The sequence below is a fragment of the Musca vetustissima genome, unplaced genomic scaffold, assembly GCF_032173495.1.
Source record: "Musca vetustissima isolate MV318-11 ecotype Yass unplaced genomic scaffold, APGP_CSIRO_Mvet_v1 utg10205, whole genome shotgun sequence".
Classification (NCBI taxonomy): Eukaryota; Metazoa; Arthropoda; class Insecta; order Diptera; family Muscidae; genus Musca; species Musca vetustissima.
The window spans coordinates 194,579-215,911 of NW_026879580.1; the positions used below are offsets into that span (position 1 = coordinate 194,579).

Genomic DNA, 21,333 nt, shown 5'->3' on the forward strand with positions numbered 1-21,333 from the left:
CTAACAAAAATTCACGTTTTTTACTTAATTGTTATGACTGCCATTAAACTAAATAACTAAATTTTTTAAACAAATTATAGTCTACTAGCATATACCCGCTAGTTCGTCAGCGAATGTGGGAAGTATTTAAAACCCAATACCAACAAATATTAACACTTTTAAAACCGTTTAGTACCAATGTTCTCTTATAGTACTCAACCCAACACACAAATTCTGACCGCAAAATAAATCAAGCACTATACAAAATTTGGTGTCATTTAGTTAAATTTCCAAATTTCAAATATAGCTTCACCCAAGCCCAAATTAAGTACCAGTTAGTAAACATAAATATATAAATTGTCATAACTTCCTACATTAACATACGAATTTCCAACACTTCCCACATACCCCAATCTTAATTTCAAATTTCAGGATTCTATCGGTTCACCTAAATCCAATTTGTTTAAAATTTAGTGCCATTTAATACACATAGGTACAAATTTGCATTACTACCTACATCATGCAATCCAATGAAAATCTTATTACTCAATTTCAAGATTTCAGCTCTATCGGTTAACTTTTAATCCAAACTGTGCCAAATCTAGTGCCATTTAGTACACATTAGTAGACATTTCCAAAACTTCCTATATACCCTATTCGAACCCCCCAACAGTGATCCTAACCACCATTTGGTACCATTTAGTAAACATTATTACGAATGTCCAAAACTTTCTACATAGCCCAATACTACACCCCGACAGTGATCTTATCTTCAAATTTCAAGATTCTAGCTCTATCGGTTTACTCAAATCCACATTTGGTACTATTTTGAAACTGTAACCCTAACTCCAAATTTCAGGATTCCAGCTGTATTGGTGCACCAAAAATTTAAATTGTACAAAATTTAGTACACATTTGTACGAATTTTTAAAACTATCAGTTCTATCAGTTCACTCACAATTCAAATTGTACCAAATTTAGTACACAGTAGTACTAATTCCCAAACTTCTTGCATACCCCAATCCTACCCCCCACACTGATCCTAAATCCAAGTTTCAGGATTCCAACTCTATCGGTTCACCCACAATTCAAATTGTACCAAATTTAGTACACAGTGGTACGAATTTCCAAAACTTCCTACTTAACTCAAACCAACACCCCCACAGTGATCCTAAATCCAAGTTTCAGGATTCCAATTCCATCCGTTCACCCACAAATTAAATTGTACCAAATTTAGTACACATTAGTACAAATTTTTAGAACTCCCTACATATCTCAATCTTACACCTAAACAATGATCCTGTCTCCAAATTTCATGATTCTAGCTCAATTTGTTCACCTTAAATTCAAATTGTTCCAAATTTAGTACCATTTAGTACCCATAAGTAATAATGTCTTAAACTGAGTCCTGACCCCAATCCTACACCCCTACAATGATCCTGACTCCAAATTTTATTGTTCCCGCTCTATCGGTTCACCCAAATCCAAATTGTACCAATTATAGTACGATTTAGTACTTTTCGTACACATAAGTAACAAATTTCCAAAACTACGTACATATCACAATCCTATACTCCGACGGTAATGTTACTTTCAATTTTCAGGATTCTAGCTCCATTTGTACCTCCAAATCAAATTTGTACCAAATATAGTACCATATAGTACTTTTCGTACACATGAGTACACGGTTTCAAAACCATCTGCTTATATCGACCCTACTTCCCAACCCTAATTCGCATTCCAAATTTCAAGTTTTTAGCTCTATCCGTTCTTATGCTACAGAATTGTACCAAATTTAGTACATTTTCGTACATTTCGGATAGTTGTAGTTCGAATTTCCAAAAACCCTTTGGTACATCTATCCTACACTCCATCAGAGACCCTCAATCCAAATTTCAGAGTTCTAGCTCTACTGGTTCGCCAAATACAAATGATATCATATTTAGTACTTTTTAGTACTTTTCGTACCCTTCTAGTACGAATTTCCAAAAACCCAGCCTTATCTGTCACATTTGGGCCAAGAGTGACCCTCACCCAAAATTTCAAGATTCTAGCTTCAGCCGTTTCGTCTGGGCGTTGATGAATCGTTAAATCAGTCAGTCAGTCAATCACTTTACTCTTTTATTAGTATAGATTATTCGTAATATGCAATATCACCCTGCCGGGCATACTTTTTTTGACATGTTTATAGTTTTCTTTCAAAACATTTTTTTGCTTATCCTACACAATTATGCTTTCAGGTCAGGACTCAGTTTAAGCCTTTTTGCATTTTAGCTGACGATATATAGTTTGCTTTGAGACTTAAGGGCCCCATACACTATACATCATGCCGTACAGCATTTATCATAGTATGTGTTATTTTTTGAAAGTTTATTTATGTATGTGTGACACACACAATGCATGAAGAAAATCAAAATAGTTTTGATTTTAAAAATGAAACCATATCAATCTGGTAAATAATATTCAGTTTGAAAGTTGTCAATAAATAATTTTGTGTACAAAAATAATAGAATTGTGTCAGAAAAAAAAACAACTGAATTTACGACTCAAAATTCAATTTTTGGGACAAAAATCGATTTTTTGGAATAGTGATTGAAAAGTTTGCCATACACTAGTCAATCTCACATATACAAAAAGGGGTTCATCGGCATGACGGCATGATTTATAGTGTATGGGGCCCTTTACACTATACTGCCGTACTGCTACTACCGATGAACCCCTGTGTACGTGTGTGCTTGAAGAGTGTGCAGACGACTCTTTAATCAAAATTACATAAACATGAGTTTTTCCTTCACAAAAATTTAATTTCAAATTAAAAATTATTTTATTTTATTTCGTCAAAATCATATGTTTTTATATTCCAAAATTTGATTCTGACAACTTTAAAGGGCCCCATACACTATACATCATGCCGTACAGCATTTATCATAGTATGTGCTATTTTTTGAATGTTTATTTATGTATGTGTGACACACACAATGCATGAAGAAAATCCAAATAGTTTTGATTTTGAAAATGAACCCCTATCAATCTGGTGAATAATATTCATTTTGAATGTTGTCAGTAAATAATTTTGTGTACAAAAATAATAAAATTGTGACGGAATAAAAAACAACTGAATTTACGACTCAAAATGCAATTTTTGGGACAAAAATTGATTTTTTGGAATAGTGATTGAAGAGTTTGCCAAACACTAGTCAATCTCACATATACAAAAAGGGGTTCATCGGCATGACGGCATGATTTATAGTGTATGGGGCCCTTAAAAATTACCGAAATTCGTTGGATTGAAAGGGGTTCATTTTCAAAATCAAATCTATTTCGATTTTCGTACTGCATGAAATTCTCACACATACATTCTCTGAAGGGCCCCATACACTATACATCATGCCGTACAGTTTCTAACTCCATCTTCAAATAATTATCTACTTCGACACTTATTTTTTGTAAAAGGGTGATACTTCGTAATTTTACAATAACAAATGAATTGTTATCCAATTTCGATCGTCTGTAGTAACTACTTAGTTAAATGAAAGAAGATGGAAATTCGATAGTTTCATAATTTAACTGTCGTTCTATAAATATTTGTCATCGAATAAAAATTTGTGGATACATTTTCATTATAAAAAATTTTCGGCCTTAAACCGTTTTCATTGCTGTATCAAATAATATAGAGAGGCGCGGAAAATATAGATTTAAGGTCATGGATGTATAACTCTTTGGTTATAAGTACAAGTACAGAAGTATCGTCCTTCAAAGCAAACATGAGCTCTACATCAAAAAAGGCAATTGAATTGAGAAGCAAGAGGGAGGCATCTGGATTGTTTTCAACCTTTTTCCCAAAGTCAACAGAATGCAACATCCACCGCAAAAGGTAATGCGTATTAAGCAAATTAGAACATCAAAAGGCAATAATAGAAGTGTTTTTGAACTTGATGATTTTAATGTGAATGACAGTTCGGAAAATAGTGAATGTGAATATGACGGCGAAGATAAAACGGAATGCACAACTTAAAAAAATGAACCTTTTTCGAAAAAATTATCGGAATGGGCAATCCAAAATTATGTAAGTCATAACGCATAATAAGCTCTTGGTCATGTTAAGAGAAGACTGCAGGACATAAAAAAGGAACTCCAAACGAAGTATACATTCGTAGTATTTTAGGGGGATCCTATACTCATCATGGGTTAAAAGACTGTCATAATGCCCACTTCCTTAGAAAAAGAATTGCATTTGTTGCCATCGCTGCCATTTTATGTTTTCGACGATTTTAAAAATGTTGATGCCAATCTTCTAATAGAAGATGAAGTTAGGGAACAATTGGTAACAATATATAACTTTTATCATAATTTCTGCCACCGTTCAGAAACAAATTTATTACAGAAAATATTAATAAATCGTGTTGGGGGGAAAGAAATGTCATCATTTGTTATATTAGCAATTGAAGCTGTTATAAGTGATCAAATAGCAGTTGAAATGACATGTCGTGGAACTATACAAAAAACCCAGTTTTCAGCGATTTACTACATATAGTACAATAAGAGGCAAGTCAGCTTAATTTTGTCTTAACTTGAAATTTTTAAAACATTAATTTTTACAGATATGTGCCATCTAAAATTTCCCAGACGTCGTTGTTGGACCTAAACGAAGTTTGTCAACAACATATTTTACACGCTCGGGATAGAATACACAAATTTAACTAAATAATATTTTTAGTTTTACTTAGTATTAACCCTAACATCAATATTATCTTTGTTTTGCGTTAAATGTTGACATTTTTCAAAATATAGGTTATTCATTATTGTTACTCATTATTCATACAAGTATTTTACTCTGGGTATCAAAAACTCATATTTTAACAAAAGAAATGAAGAAATGAAAAACGCATTCGTCACATCTTAAACGTATCTTCTTAGTTGAATTTGAAAGTAACTAAGGCGATAATATTTAAGGTAACAAAACAGTGTCATTTTGGAGTGTCGCTTTATTAACATCAAACTGTGACGAAGGAGATAATATTTAAAGGTAACGAGTACGTGATTCATTTCTTCCCAAACGGTATAACTTATTTGTTAAAAATACGATATCGCCTACGAGTGTTTTCATCGTCTGGTAGTAACTTTTTGGATATTTTTTGGAATAGTCATTGAAGAGTTTGCCATACACTAGTCAATCTCACATATACAAAAAGGGGTTCATCGACATGACGGCATGATTTAAGGGCCCCATACACTATAAATCATGCCGTCATGCCGATGAACCCCTTTTTGTATATGTGAGACTGACTAGTGTATGGCAAACTCTTCAATCGCTATTCCAAAAAATCGATTTTTGTCCCAAAAATTGCATTTTGAGTCGTAAATTCAGTTTTTTTTTATTCCGTCACAATTTTATTATTTTTGTACACAAAATTATTTACTGACAACTTTCAAAATGAATATTATTCACCAGATTGGTAGGGGTTAATTTTCAAAATCAAATCAAATTACAATACTATGATAAATGCTGTACGGCATGATGTATAGTGTATGGGGCCCTTAACATCATGAATAGCAACTTTTCTCAGTTGCTGTCGATAATACTGTTTTGACATTTCTACAACTAGAAATATTGTAAACAAACAAAAAAAATGAATACAATATTTCAGAAAAACTAATTATATGTGATGATAAGCTCAGTGGAAATATTTTTTGATGATGGAAATTATGTTGAAGGTGTGTCATTTATTAGAAGGCATTTAAGAGATAAATCTATTACAACTACCATCAGTTCTGTGAGTATATGCTGACGTGTAGAGAAATGTTCAATCAACTGCTCATATTAGCTTTTCGACTACCAAAAGATGCCGTTGTGTACATAGATGAAGCTTTAAACCCTGATTTCCGAAAAACCTTGCGGTCAACAGCAATTCCTCCTCTCTTAAAAATGTGTGCTGCTCTGATGTTTTTTGTGGATGGAAGTTTTCAAAAGTCCCATAGCAATGACTTCAACCTTGGCATGGCTCAACCGACAATGTCGGTGGTTTTCGCCGAAGTTATTCGGCTAATAGAGGAAAAACTGTGTAAAATTTTGATTGTATCCAAATAAACGGAGGAGGGGAAAAGGGAATGTATTGATGATACACACGTACATATCATGGACCCAAAAGAAATGTTCGCCACTTTCTGCCATTCATTTGGAATGCGTGTTGGTGGGCCATAGCAGTTAAGGTCTTCTGAAATGGCCTTCCACACATCATCGATAGTGGCTTTGGTTTGACCAAAAGTCCGCACGCCGCGTGCTACATTTGGGTGAGCTTCCATCCGGGCAATAAGGAACTCAAATTGTTCTTTTGTAGTAATATTAACCATTATGGGAAGCCTACAAAGTTCAGTTATTACAAACAGCAACCAGAAATAAATGGTTGCCGAAAATTCTATTTGAAGCAACTGAAGTTGACAACAGTTGCCATCCATAATGCAAATTTTGCAACCGGCAACGCAACTAAACTATGGTTGTCATCCGTAATAGACCCATAAAACTACTAGAAACATTATATTTTCTTGGGCTAATTTAATGTGGAAAATATTTCACTCCAATTGTAAAAGGTTCCAGAACAACAATTTAATAGGTTTCTTCCCAATTGTAAAAGGTTTCATTACATTCCAATTAGACAAGGTTTTATTGCAATTGGTAAAGGTTTCTTTTAATTTCAAAAGGTTTCATTTAATTTGGCAACGTAAGTATTTCGAGAAATCGTAATCGGAATATTTTCAAATGACTTGCTCCTTTTGTAGGTTACCTTCCGACGTAAACTTTCAAAACGCCGATACACGTATAATCTATTTTTAGACGTTGAAATTTCCAAATAATTATCACACTGCTGCAGTGTAATAAATGATTTATTATGTGGAGACTTCAATAACAACCAAAGGAATTGTAATTGTACAAGAGCTAATAGTTGGCGAAATATTATTAATGAATTCACTACATTGTTCTCTACTTCTATTTTACACCCTGATGAACATACATATATCACCTTCCATAAGGTCATCGTTATCCACTATAGATCTAATAGTAACCAACGGCCCGAATTATATTTCACATTTAATGGGAAGAAATGAGTCAAGTTCAGACCATTTACCAATTACATTTATGATGAAAACTGATAGTTCTTCAAACTTCCTTGGTTTCGGTCATAAAATGCTAATTTGAGAGGTTTTAAGTCTCAGTAGTCATACGATTTCTCAGATATTCCAAAGACATTGAATGATTCCATAATTCCTGATATTATTGATAGCAATATCAATTACCTAGAAGACAAATTAAATCAAGTGGACGCTACATAAAACGTTTCTTCAAAATATAATCCAATTACCTAAACAAACACTACAACTAATAAACATTAAAAACTTCTAGTTATGTTTAATTTATACTAAAATAATGATTATAGTATCAATATTTCGACTTGACTTGTTTTGCTTTACTCATTTCAAATTCAGTTATATTGTCAATTCATACATTGTGTAATATTTCAGTATTCCTCATAAATCACAAAATACCTGTACAATTCCAGTAAATGAAACACTACGATTTTTAGTGACAGAACATTATGGCATGATACCACATTGTTTATTTTCGAACACTGTAATTACAAATGACCGAATGAATATTTGAGTCAAATTGGTCCAGCCGATTTAAATAATGTCAACCATAAACTAATGAAAATGGATATTCTTCGTCGTAATTGTTTTCTTTTTAATTCCATTTATTCTCGATGACAGCAACTTTGAAGCAATCAATATGACAAAGTTGATATAATAAAAGAACGACCCTCTTGTTGCTTCTCTCGCCCTTCAGTTACAGGCGAAACAAAAAGTGCCATATTTTTGGGGAATTAATTATTGAAATAACAAATCATTTGCAGCGTTTAGTTTTGCACATTTAGTTTGGAAAAGTTAGACACATATTACGATAGAACTTTTTTTAGTAACGTGCCTGGCCATTGGTAGGTGGAGGATGACTTTGACTTTAGTTATTAATCCGGCTTGGGAATGTCATAGATATCAGTTGAATATCCAACAACAAATAAATCGCTACTAAAGTTATGTTGAAACATTAACAATATTAATGAACATCGTCATCACAACCTTGGTTTATTACCACTATATACAATTATATTATTATATATATATATATATTGTATAAACTATTAACTTCTCGGCTCTATGTCCTTCAGGAGTAAATAAATACGCTATAGAATACAAATTTTGACATTTTTTACGCAAAAGTCAGGGTCCATTTGACCCGCTAAATATTGACCGAAATTTATTAAAAAACAGGCTATAATTATTCTTTGATGTTGGGGGCCATATTTGCGGCCTCTGGAGCGACCAGAAATTCGACAAAAATTAAGCATTTGGTCCATTTCAAATGGTCTGTATCGTGTTTACAAATTATAGTGGACAGAAGGACGGACGGACACACATGTCTACTTAAAGGTGGGTCTAGGGCCAATATTTCGCGGCGTTACAAACTCTTGGGGCTGCACAAAGCTTTAATACCCTGACAACATAGTTGTGTAGGGTATACAAATACAAACATAAACATAAAGAATTCAATAACAAATACATTTTCAAAATTCAGAAAACATTTTAAGTCGCAAATTTCAGCGGACATATATAAAGCACTTCTAATTTAATGTAACTATTAAATTTTTTCAGATCATAAAAATAGGGGGTGTGCTTTAGTTTCACAACAAAGTGTATAATTTACAAACAATTGTACTAAGGGGGTGCCACTATGGACCAGGAATGCCATGAATACTGTATAATTTGTTGTATTATAATTTCGAATTCCGCCTCTAATCCTACATCTAATAGCAAGTTTATTAGTATTATTTATTAGCATTCTTCACACACACACAAGAGTGAATCTTAAATTCAAAAGTGATAAGAATTCTAAACAATATTCCACATTTTAGATTTCCAGCTCTATCCGTTCAACCAAAATCCAAATTTTACTAAATTTAGTATCACTTGGTACCCATAAGTACAAATTTCCGAAACTACCTCAATCCTACAATCCAAAAGTCATTTTATTTCCCAATTTCAAGATTCCAGCTCTACCTATATAAAACTTGAACCCAATTTAGTACTTTTCATACCCATAGTTTTACCAAATTTAGTACCGTTTACTTCACATAAGTATGCATTTTAAACAGTTATCAGTTCTAGGTTTTCAGCTCTCTCCGTTACCCAAATCCAAATTAGTCCAAAAGTCAAAATTTCAGCCCTAACTCCAAATTGTACCAAATTTAGTACCATTTAGTGCTTTTCATAGTCATAAGTAACATTTTTAAAAACTATATCAATTCTTCAAGTCCAAATTTAGTACTTTTCGTACTCATAAGTACGAATTTCCAAAACTTCCTCAATCTTGCTTTTCAATCGTAAGTCCAAAATTTAAAAATTCCAGCAAAATTCTATCGTTCGCAAAAATCCAAATTGGTAACAGATTTTGGTACCAAATCTTCCTCAATTCTACTCTCCAAAAGTAATTTTAATAGTACATTTCGGTTTCTCAGCACTATCAAACTACCTCCATATCTCAGGATTCCAGCCCCATCCGTTCACACAGAAACAATTTGTACCATATATGGTACTTTTGGTACCCATAAGTACGAATTTCCTAAAATACGCCAATCATGTTTCTACCAGTAATAATAATTGAAATTTCAGGTTTATATTTCTATCCATTCAGTCACGTAATTAAAAAATTCCAAAACTACCTACATATCTCAATCATACATTTCAACACTAGTTTTAATTCCAAATTTCTGGATTTCAGCCCTATCCGTTCACACAAAAAATTGTACCAAATATAGTACACATTAGTAGGAGAGACTGGGGCACCGTCGGCATCGGGGCACCTTTGGCAATCGCGTTTTCGATATGAAGCTCTAACCATACATCACTAGTTTCGATACATAGGTATCGAATATCGAAATAAACAACTGTCGCAAAGTTTGAAATATCTAGCTAATAAGCTTATTGATATGCACGGATTTTTGTATTTTTCCAGATGTTTTTCTAATATTTCCATTCCGTTTCGTAAGTATTTCGTGTATATTCGAGGTAGATTCGGCATTTTAAAGTGGGGCACATTCGGTCATATACAGATAGTGCAATATTATTTCTTAAAAATGTTTTTGAGTTTGTCTTTAAAAATAATCCTTTAATATGGTTCGAAATTACATATATAAGACTAAACGTGCTTGTGTTGACTTAAATGCGATAGAAAAAATCTATTTCAGATGGTGTGTGCGACCTTGAGATTTCAACATCCGTCGCTAGAAAATATAGCCCAAAAATTCAAACATTTTGTAGCGTATTAAAACCAAATAGAGCCTTTGGAGGATCTGAATTTCAACCAAACTGATAGCGACGATTATTACCAGGCTATGACTATGTAGCCGAATGTGCCCCATCAAATGCCGAAGCTACACCGGGTTGGGGCACATTCGGCAAATTTGACTTTTTTTACAAAACCGTAAAAATTTGTAACTAATACTAATTTTTATATCCTTTTGGTACTAGTTTTTATAATTAATGTCAGAGGACAATAATCAGCCATAAAGTGTTTATATATGTTGAATAAGTACTGAGATATAGAGCTCTAAACAAAAAAATGCCGAAGGTGCCCCAGTCTCCCCTACTATACATCTATATCTCAACAGCAACCATTATTCAAAATTTTAGGTTTCCAGCTCTCTCCGTCCACCCAAATCCAAACTGTACAAAATCTAGCGCCGTTCAGTACTTTTCGTACACATAAATACGAATTTCCAAAGCTGTATCTATAGCTCAATCCTCAACAGTATTCTCAATTCCAAATTTCAGGTCTTCAGCTCTATACGTTCACCCAAAATCTAAATTGTTCAAAATTTAGTATCATTTAGTACTTTAGTACGAATTTCCTAAACTACCCCAATTCTACACTCCAACACCCATTTTAATTCCCAATTTCAAGACTCCAGCTCTATCTGTCCACCTAAATCCAACTTTTACCAAACTACCGAATTTAGTTGTACGAATTTCCAAAAATCCAGCCTTATCTCACGCCTACACATCATCAACAAGCCACACCCAAAATGTCAAGCTTCTAGCTTCAGCCGTTTCGTCTGGACGATGATCTGTCGGTCAGTCAGTCAGTCATTCACTCACTTAACAATGAGCTCAGAAAATGTCAATGGCGTAACGCTCAAAGTCTCCAGGCTTTACATATGTAACGTTTTCCCTCTCGGCCAGAATTGGATTGTTGCCAAAAAATTAGATTCCTGACCCTACAGTGGATGTTTTGATCGATATTTATGGTGTAACATTTTGTAGTAACCCATCAATTGATTTGACTCAATTTTTCTTTCGGTTGTCTGAAATTGATGTGGAAAGGTTTTATAGCGGTACCATCCATTATGTGGGGCCTATAGCAAAAATAATCAGAAATACCGAATGAATCAGAAATACCGAATAAAAGGTAAAACTTACTATGTTCAAAAAAAAAATGAGCAAAATGAGCAAATGTTTTAAACGTAGATAAACGACACTTGTCATATGTCCCATACGATGTCTGGGGCATTTGCCGAATCTTAAACGTATGCTAAACAGGAAATAAAACCAGCACTATTTTAAGGCAGCAGTTCTCACATTACAAAATTCCAAACCTTACTTGTAGCAGAAGTGAACGTCTCATTCTTCACAGGGATGACATCTTAGTATTTAATCCAAAAGAAATTCACCTTATCATGTTATTAGATGGCTTCCGATAAGTTGTAAGACTAATAATTGTGCTGGATTACTGTTCTAACTAACTTGTGGTATGGGCATAACGTATGAATCAAAGACGTCTGTTACCGAGCGATAAGGGATTTTTGTGGTGGATAACTGTCTGAGGGGTATTTGTGAGTCGGTGTGTATATAAAAAAACGGTTGTGAATATGTGACCTTAATAATTAGGATAGTGGACCCATAAATACGGTGAGGCAATTTGGGGGGAATAACAAAAACAAAAAACTCTGTAGGTAGTGGCTTCTTATGTCATATATAAAAAAGGAATAATTGGTTGTGTTTATTTGAAATTTTTTCAACACGTAACTAAAACGATAATGATTGATTTCCAAAAGCAATACTATAAAAACAAATACAAAAAATTATTTTCATGTGATAGAACAAGCCACCTTGAGAAAAATTGTAATCAGCAGGTAGCTGTGCCCTATCTTGTATTAAACCATATTTTAATATATTTTTAGTAGAGTTTACATGGAATACTTTCCGCTTAAAGGCAAACAATTACTATTGACTGGCAGGATTATTTCCAAATATTTGTTCCATTTTCGTTTAAACGCCACATTTGCTTTGAATGCATAACTAATACTTTATAGAAAATAATCATATAGTTTAACTGATATATCAACTGTACTTATTCAGGATTCTGAAAACATTTAAACATTTTGAAAATTGCTAATTCCATAGAATTTGAAATTGAACAAAACGTATTTAAATGAAAGGAATCGCTAGATGTAAATTCTATGAAAATATAATAAACTAGCATTACACAATTATTCTAAAAATCTTATAAACTTCACAATTTCATAATCTAAAGACTTAAAATGGATCTCATGTTTTACTTCTTTTTTATTACAAGCAATTGAATAAAATAATACAAAATTGGAAGCAGAGAATTGGGCATGTGATCGGTGTCAAGAATCATGTAATTTGGTCTCATGAAATTGAAATTAGCCGTTTCCTTGGTGGAACGTTAGAAATTTGTAGGCGCTTTTAAAGAGAAGTCTGGCAGTGTATGAAACAGCATCAACGAAACAGTTAGGTGGAGAGTATGTCAAAGCGTATTCAAAGTATTCATTCATTAAAGATGTTGTAGGGGTTGAAGGGTATATTTTGCCAAAATGAATACACTTTTGTTCGTCACTGTATATATACAAGGTGAGATGAAAAACTGCAACCAACTTCAGACTGCTGTCATTTCTAAATTTAAAGGTCATTATATTGTTTACAAGCGTACAAAAGCATTTTGGTGAGAATTTTCCACAATAATAGTTAATCGTGAAGATAATATATTTAATTAATATTAAGTAAACATTAAGTAAATTCAATAATTATTAATATTAAGTAAATCTTTTGTCTTCTTGCATTTCCTGTTTGTCTAATAGAATTATTTTCTTTTTTAGTAGTACATGTACCATTTTTACATGAAGGAAATAATAGAAACAGCATATTAAATAGGTAATTTATTTACATTTAAAAAACAAAACAATGGGCAATATTGCCAATTTTTTTTTTAATATTCCATTTTCAAAAAATCGGCTTTTTTGTTTTCGTGGTACATCAATGTAGCGTTTTGTAAATTACAGCGACAACCAAACAAGATATTGAGGAAAATATTTGTTTTTGGTTCGAAGAAATAATGTAATCATATTTATAATTTTAATTTTATACAAGAAATTTCAGAAAAAAAGTTGGGGTTGTTTTTCTATTTTACCCGAATTTAGCCGAAAAATTGACGTATATAAAAATAATCACTTATTGTGTATTTGTATACAACTTACGGATTATATCAATACCCCTCCGATAAATCTTGGGGTTCTATAAGTAGGAATATACATTTTAAATTGTGTCTAAATCGCGTAATCCTCAAAATCATTCGATGCGCATGCGGTTCCTAAAAAATACATCGATCTATATATATTTCAATGCGGTCCATTAAGAACCACATTGAAATCGGTATAGATCGATGTATTTATTTGGGTGCACACCGAAATCGGATGCGCGTTAATGGCATATAGAGTTTTCGGAAATTATTCGCGTTTTACGATTTTTGGGTACTTCAATCCAACGTGTGGCACATCTTAACCGTCAAATGAAATTTCGCAAAATATATATGGATTGGAAGATAAACTTCAGTACTTCCAGGAAACCGCATGCGCATCAAATGATTTTGAGAATTACGAGATTTAGACCCAATTTAAAATGTATACTTCATAATATTATTTTATTTTAAGATTTATTCCTATTTATAGAACCCTAAGATATATCGGAAGGGTCTTGATATAATCCACAAGGCGTATACTTGTACACAAAAAGCGATTATTATATATGTCAATTTTTCGGCGAAATTCGGGTAAAATAGCAGAATAACCAACACATTTTTTTCTGAAATTTCTTGTATAAAATAAAAAAATAAATATGATGACATTATTTTTTCGAACCAAAAACAAATATTTTTTCCTCAATATCTTGTTTTGTTGTAGCTATGATTTACAAACCGCTACACGGACTTGTGTGATTTTTATATCATTTGATTCACCATCGTGTTTAGATTATGTAGATATTTTTAAATTAATTTTTAGGTGTGTGTATGCCATTAATATAATGAAAATATTGATGTAATCTGCTATATTTTTTTATTTTTCTCATATTTCGCGAATATGTACAACTTTATCGTGATTATTATAATATATTTATATTCTTATTTTACGGAGGAAGATATATATCAACGTTTTTGGTCAATATAATAAACGGCGTAATTTTAAGATTTTTTTCTTATGCCCAAAATTAAAACCTCGATAACTTTTGTGCGCATCAACCAAAAATTTGATCGTAAACGGTTTCGGAGTCAGAACATTTTTCTCTATTTGTGTACCAAAAATCATAGATGTGCCACAAAAACAAAAAAGCTGATTTTTTGAAAATGGAATATTAAAAAATTGGCAATATTGCCCATATATATATATTTTTTGGAAATAAAAAAATATTTTATGGATAAATAAATTGGCACACTGCGGAACAGGGTATTAAGTATTTGGGCATATCTGTGTAAAAGGCAAAAGGAAACGAGATTGACACATGGTGCCTTTTGCGAATATGCATAGAATCACTTTTTGGGTCGATTTATGCATGCCCGTCCGTCTGCCCAAGGACGAATCCTATTGAAATTTCGTCCGTTTTAATGTACCAAAGTCCCCATATATCTTTAGATTTGTACGAAACTTGGCACAGTGTAGTGAATTAAGTCTTAAATTATGTGTGTGATCTAGCTCCCATATCGCTGGCTTAACTTGTAAAGGCGGCAAGTCCATATTTCACATTTTTTCAGGAGACAAAAAACAATAAAACTTTCTTTTGAAAAAAATGTTTTAAATCTGTAAAAGCAATTTGTTTTTGTGTAATTCGAATATTGGGGATAACGTTATATGGGCGGTACCCTAAAAAGTGGACCAATAGTGATAAGTTATTGTTGGCAGGTGAGCTATTCCATAAGTATTAAAATACCAAATTACAGTCAATTCGGCTGAAAATCGTGTCCAAAATCTTCAAAATCAAATGTGGACTTACAGTCTTTACATGATGTTAAGCCAGCGACAACAATAACAAATGAGATAACTCTATTTTTATTTTTTTAGATCGATGTATTTTGCCTCTTTATACATAACTGTATCAAAATCTCAATTTCTCGAAAATTGGACTTGTTGCCTTTACAAGTTAAGCCAGCGATATATATTTCCGTCAGATTTAATGTAAATGATGCACCAATGTCCTTACATATATTTCGATTGGACTTGTTGCCAGCGATATATATTTCCGTCAGATTTAATGTAAATGATGCACCCATGTGCCTACATATATTTCGATTTGCACGAAATTTGGCATAGCGTACTGAATTAAATCAAGAATGGTGTGTGTTAAGTTTCGTAAAAGTCGGTTGAGATTTAGATATAGATCCCTGATATTTTCGTCGTTTTACGGAAATGGTACACCAATGTCCCTATATAAATAAATTCGTACGTATACGCACGAATTTAGGTACGACCCTTATATTAAATATTTATTTTTTATTATGTTTAAATTGTTCAATTAACGTAACATGCCTTATCATATCTTATTTTTAGTGTTCATGAGTGTTGAGAAGTAATTAAAAAAAATACTTAACAAAAAAATTGCAATATACGCTCACCAACACCCAATAGGAAATTACACACTATAAATTCGTGTTGGGATTAATCATCATTACATGAATGGTGTTTCAGCCATTCACTGAAATCAATGTGTACTGCTGTGTGTTGTAGAACCTGTAGACAATATTGGCCATATGATATGATATTCATCTAATTCGGATAAGCGAACGCCGATTTATCGAAAAAATCGGTTAATTGAAACTAAACATCTTAAAATTATATTTCAGGTGAATTTTCAAACACTTTAATTCGCTTAAAAGAAAAACCGGTTAATTAAAAATCTGTATAAGAGAAAAACACAAATATATAGGAAAAAACACAAATATATAGGAAACGACCACCGTTTAAGAGAAAAAATAACATTTTTGTAAGGGCGACGAAATTCATTAACATTTTTATGTGCAGCCCTAAAATTATATTGCACATTTTTCCAACAATCCAAGCTAATGTCTACGAAAAAATATGTTCTTATTCAATTCATTTTATGATATGATTTATAAATTTCACGATTTTTCAGATATTGATTGAAAATTTCGTTTAAGCGCAACGACTTTCACTTATTTGAAGTTCTCTTAATTGAAAATCCTGCTTAAGAGAAATTTATTTTTCTAAAATTAGCCGTTTTCGCTTAACCGAATTCGACTTTACTACATAACTTGCGAAGATGATTTTTACTTTGTTGGAAAAACAAAAACCTTCACAAGTGCCTGAATTATCACCGAAAAACCAAGACACAGTCTTACAGTTAACATTGGACTCAAATAACACAACATTTTCTGTACGACCATGTCCCAGTAGTTGGCTAATAGCACTCCGATATCAAAACATTTCACTTTACATTCGCACACACTTTGCGCCAGTCCTTACCTTCCAGCATTGACACACAACACTTATACTGCGATTATCGCATTGTCGCACAGCATTAATACGGCAGCAGCAACGCGGCAGCAGCATTGTCATTCACTTTAATCTCTCAAATACACAAACTTTGACAGTCTTCAAATGACACGAGCCTGTGTGGTAGGATGTTTGAAAGAAAGGCTTTCCAAGGATTATAAGTAATTATCTGGATTGCTGACGAAGGACATGAAAGAGTTGTCAATCACACTATGAACCCAAAGAAATGAATATCTAGCACCATAGTAAGTCTGAATAGAAAACTATTCAATAGGTGAAATGAAGTCAACACCAAATTACGCCTAACAAAATAAGCAAGTATGTTATATCCCTGCAAGAATTTTCTAATCGCCTATGTAAATATTAAACCACTTGAATTCTAATGACAGTAACGTCGGCGACAATCGCTTTCTTATCAAAAATAATAAAGTTCACGGGGAAAATCATATCAATATGTACACATTATAAACATACATCCATCCATCTTACTATGGGTCAAATGGTAAATTTTTGAGGCGACAAATCACTGTCAAATTTAGTTTGGATGTTAAAAACACGCACAAAATCACAAGTTTGTAACGCCGCGAAATATTTGTCCTAGACCAACTTTTAAGTGTACCGATCGACTCAGCATATCTCGACTTATCTGAGTCGATCTAGACATGTGTCCGTGCATTATACTTGGTAAACACGATAAAGGCCACGGTAATGGATCAGTCGTCACGAAATATTGCATATGTTTTTAGTAATAATCGGTTAATATTGAAGTGGACAAAAAACGTTATTTTTGGTATGTTTTTTGGTCGCTCTAGAGGCCACAATTATGACCCGAACACCACGAAATTTTACATCAGGAAGAGAATCTGGCCAAATAATAGGCATGTCTGTTTTGATGAAGATCGGTCAATATTTAGCGGGTCAAATGGACCCAGAATTTTATGTGAAAAATTACAAATTTTTTATTTTGGGGCGTATATAATTATTCCTAATGGAAATGGACCCGAGACGTTGATAGTATATCCAAGAGGAGTTGTTGACCTTCAAATTGATACCAATTATATTATTGTATGTACTCGGTTATGGGAGTTATTCCGAGGGCCAAATGAACCAAAACTTACTGGTCAAATTTATATATTATGACATAGATATTCACCTCACCAATATGTGTCAGGGTAAGAAAATGAAGCTGTTGACCTATAATCGGCCAAGGGGTACAATTATCGCGAAATAATGCCCAGGTTCAGAATATAGAACCACAGAAAGGTCGATTTTCGTGGTGGTTGTGTAGGGTATCATGTAGTCCCGAAGTAATGTGGACTACGAAGATACCGATATAGAGAGTTTTATTTCCACAAAACATATAAACTGCAATAAAACTACTTGAAAAATACATCACATGTATGCACCCATACATCCACCTTTTTCACATCTATTTTTTTCTTAATTCTTAATTACAATCACAATCAGCATATATTTGTGCTTGTTTCTCATTGAAAAATATTTAATTATGTTAACGGTGTTTAAATGTCAATAGAAAAAAATTGTTTTCTTTTGTGTTTTACAAATATTGGGTAACTTTGACGGCCCAGTATGCCATTGTAAGACGTGGTCAATTTGAAATTTTCTTATTTTTTGGGTGGTCCTAAGTTTTATAGAATTTAATTCCGTTACTATTTCTTCAAATGTATGACGTCAAGAATAGACTTTTGACCTCAGAAACCTACCATTGGGTTATTGTAGCAAAGGGTTATTTGTAGCAAGGGTTATTTGTAGCAAAACTAATTTAAACAGTTCACACACATTTCGCGTTTTGTTGTCCAAAATAATAAATAAATAAAATTATTTATATAAAAACTACTCTTGGTGCCTGTACATAACATCTTAGTTCATGGCATTGGATATGTAAAGCACAGTAATTCACCTTTGGGATTGATTCCAGTCACGACATGAAATAAAGATTTAATAATTATGTTATATTTAAATCAAACCCTGTTGTATTCCTGTTTATAAATAGTTACAGAATTCCAATATAAAAATTATAAAACTGGAAAACTGATTGAGTACATTCCAGCAGTAACTTCAAAAATTTATGAAAATTAACTGAATTAAAAACAAACGTAATAACATTTGACATCTATATATCCTGAACTATAGCTGTTGGCTTCAGTTGGTCTGCTATTTGTGTGACCACCTATCTACCACTACGATTCTATGTGTATACTCGTAACAAAATGCTAAACCCAAAAGCAGTGCCTAACTCCGAAGTATGTGCTACATTTTATTCTATACTAATGCGAAAACTCCATGTTATGATAATTCGTTATTTTTACAGAAACCTATTTTAATGCTTGCCCATTTATGGACGATACTTTACTTTTCAAACTACCTAAGATCGTGCTTCTTGCCCAAACCATCTTTAATATTTCTAAACTAAATTTGTATCAAATTCCGCTAGATTACCTTCGACCACCACAACCATATCATAACGGCTGCTGACAACCAATCATTGGCAACGTCAGCATGAATAGGGCCACCGTACTCACTCACACTATTATGGACATATAGCCGTTGCGAACGCGATGGTATCAGGCAAGGGTGTATTGGGATCCAAACACAAACAATGTCCTCAAATGCACGTGATTACTTACACCTAAATGCGCGTCGAATACTCTGCGTTGTGAGGACGCTATACGCTGTTTGTGTGTGTGTATGTGTTTGTTATTTGAATTAAAATTGACTTGGGAATGAAAATAATCTTACATGACGCTGGCACAGTGTGCCATGTGTTATGGTCGGATACATTCCAGCTGGATTTCGGTGTGTTGCCGCGTTTTCTTAGTCAATGCTTACCTGCAAAGAAATACGGAGAATAGGAAGAGAAAATGCAAATCAAGATGGAGCTTTTATGTTTGTTTTTAAATCTATGTGTTTGTGTGGGTGTGTGTGTTTGTCAATGTAATTCGCCGCTGTTGTGTCGATGGAAGGCCTTGTAAGGCCGGAAGTGGCATTACTCGGGAAATGAATTACGTTCGTATGTGTGGGTATGAGTGTGAACGCCGATGGATTTGTATGGTGTGGCATACATTTGGAAATATCTTGTTATTGAATATAATCAGTAAATACAACAAAACAGAGGCAAAGATTCGTTTCGTTTTTGGCTACGAAACATTTCGATTATCTACTGGGAAAGCAGAATAAAAGTTTTCAACTCGTAACTAAAATAACAGCAACAAATATTAACAGAAAGTAGCAAAAACAAAGATAAAAGGTTGATTGATTTCATTCACGCTTTGGAATATTAGGCTGTTCTAGTTTAACATTTGCAACAATAACGACACATTGAACTTAACAAATGGGAGGGAGAGAGGTAAGGAAGGAGGTTACGGTTGTGGGAGTAGTGGTGTTTAAACTTGGGATGGAGGCATTTGAGACGACATAGAATCATCTTACCTGATGGCCGGAACAAATGGAACCGTTCGGCACTCGTACACGGAACGGGCTGTGGACCGGGCATGATGTGCGTGGACCCCAACGCGATGAGGAGGGCCCCTGTATTGACATGCTACTTATGCTATTTGAACTACACGGGTTAAATGTGGGAGGTGGAGGCACTGGTGCCGCTGGAAGCCCTAGGCTAAGGTTATTAAGGCCGGTCATGCTGCGACAGTGGCCGCCGCCCAAAATTGAGGGCGGCGGTGGCATAACATCATCCATGGAACGTCCCCCCATAGCTATGCCGCTGAGGGAGATGTGTGAGCCCAACAAACTGCCGTTGTTGTGGTTGTGACCGTGGGTGTGACTGACGCCGCCATTGCCACCACCGGACGACATCATCGATTGTGTTAATGAGGGATGCATTGCATTGCCGTGTGGACACATAGTGCCCGTCGAAGGTCCAATTGAGGAGCAATTGCCTAAGCCCAATCCTCCTCCACCGCCTCCTCCGCTGCCACCTATACAATTTTGTCCCACAGCACCTTGTGTGGACGACCATTGTACACAACCACCACCACCGCCGCCAATTCCAGACGCCGAAGTCGCCGCTCCTCGAAGGCTGCTTTTGTGGTGTGAATCGCAGTAGTGATCCACGGCAAAACTGTCTTGGCTACCAGAGCATTGCAATCTGTGCGGTGGCGGTGGAGAAGACTGACGCGAATAAATCTTTAACTAGTTGTGGTCACGCCCCTGCTTCCAACAAAGCTCTCGTCCCCGGTGTCGTCGACAACAACGCCACTAACAACCACTGCTCACTCTGCAGCTCTGGCCAACAACTACTTGCAATGTTCTGCTCGTTTACTAGCAATATTGTAGAAAACCTGTTGGCTGCCCTCGTTGCGCATCCGCATTTGTCTCTGCTAAACGAAACACTCGTTTTTGTCTCCGCACCTGCAGAGGCATAATTCATGCACCTTCTAATGGTAGTGCAGTTCCTGGTGAGGTGGAAGGT

The 21,333-nt window shown here is 34.1% G+C and overlaps 1 protein-coding gene across 10 annotated transcripts in view; it reads right to left on the reverse strand.

Moving 5' to 3' along the window:
- Nucleotides 1–21,333, reverse strand: part of LOC133324530 (peripheral plasma membrane protein CASK) — a 79,949-nt gene that overhangs the window by 22,145 nt on the left and 36,471 nt on the right. For 2 of the 10 annotated variants that reach the window (XM_061533370.1, XM_061533369.1), the window contains exon 1: nucleotides 20,337–21,148. The exons of the other annotated variants lie outside the window; for them this stretch is intronic. In XM_061533370.1, coding sequence (XP_061389354.1) covers nucleotides 20,337–20,765 — 429 coding nt within the window. In that variant the 5' untranslated portion in view covers nucleotides 20,766–21,148. Of the gene's footprint in view, nucleotides 1–20,336; nucleotides 21,149–21,333 lie in introns of those variants that run through there. 10 annotated transcript variants of the gene reach the window in all.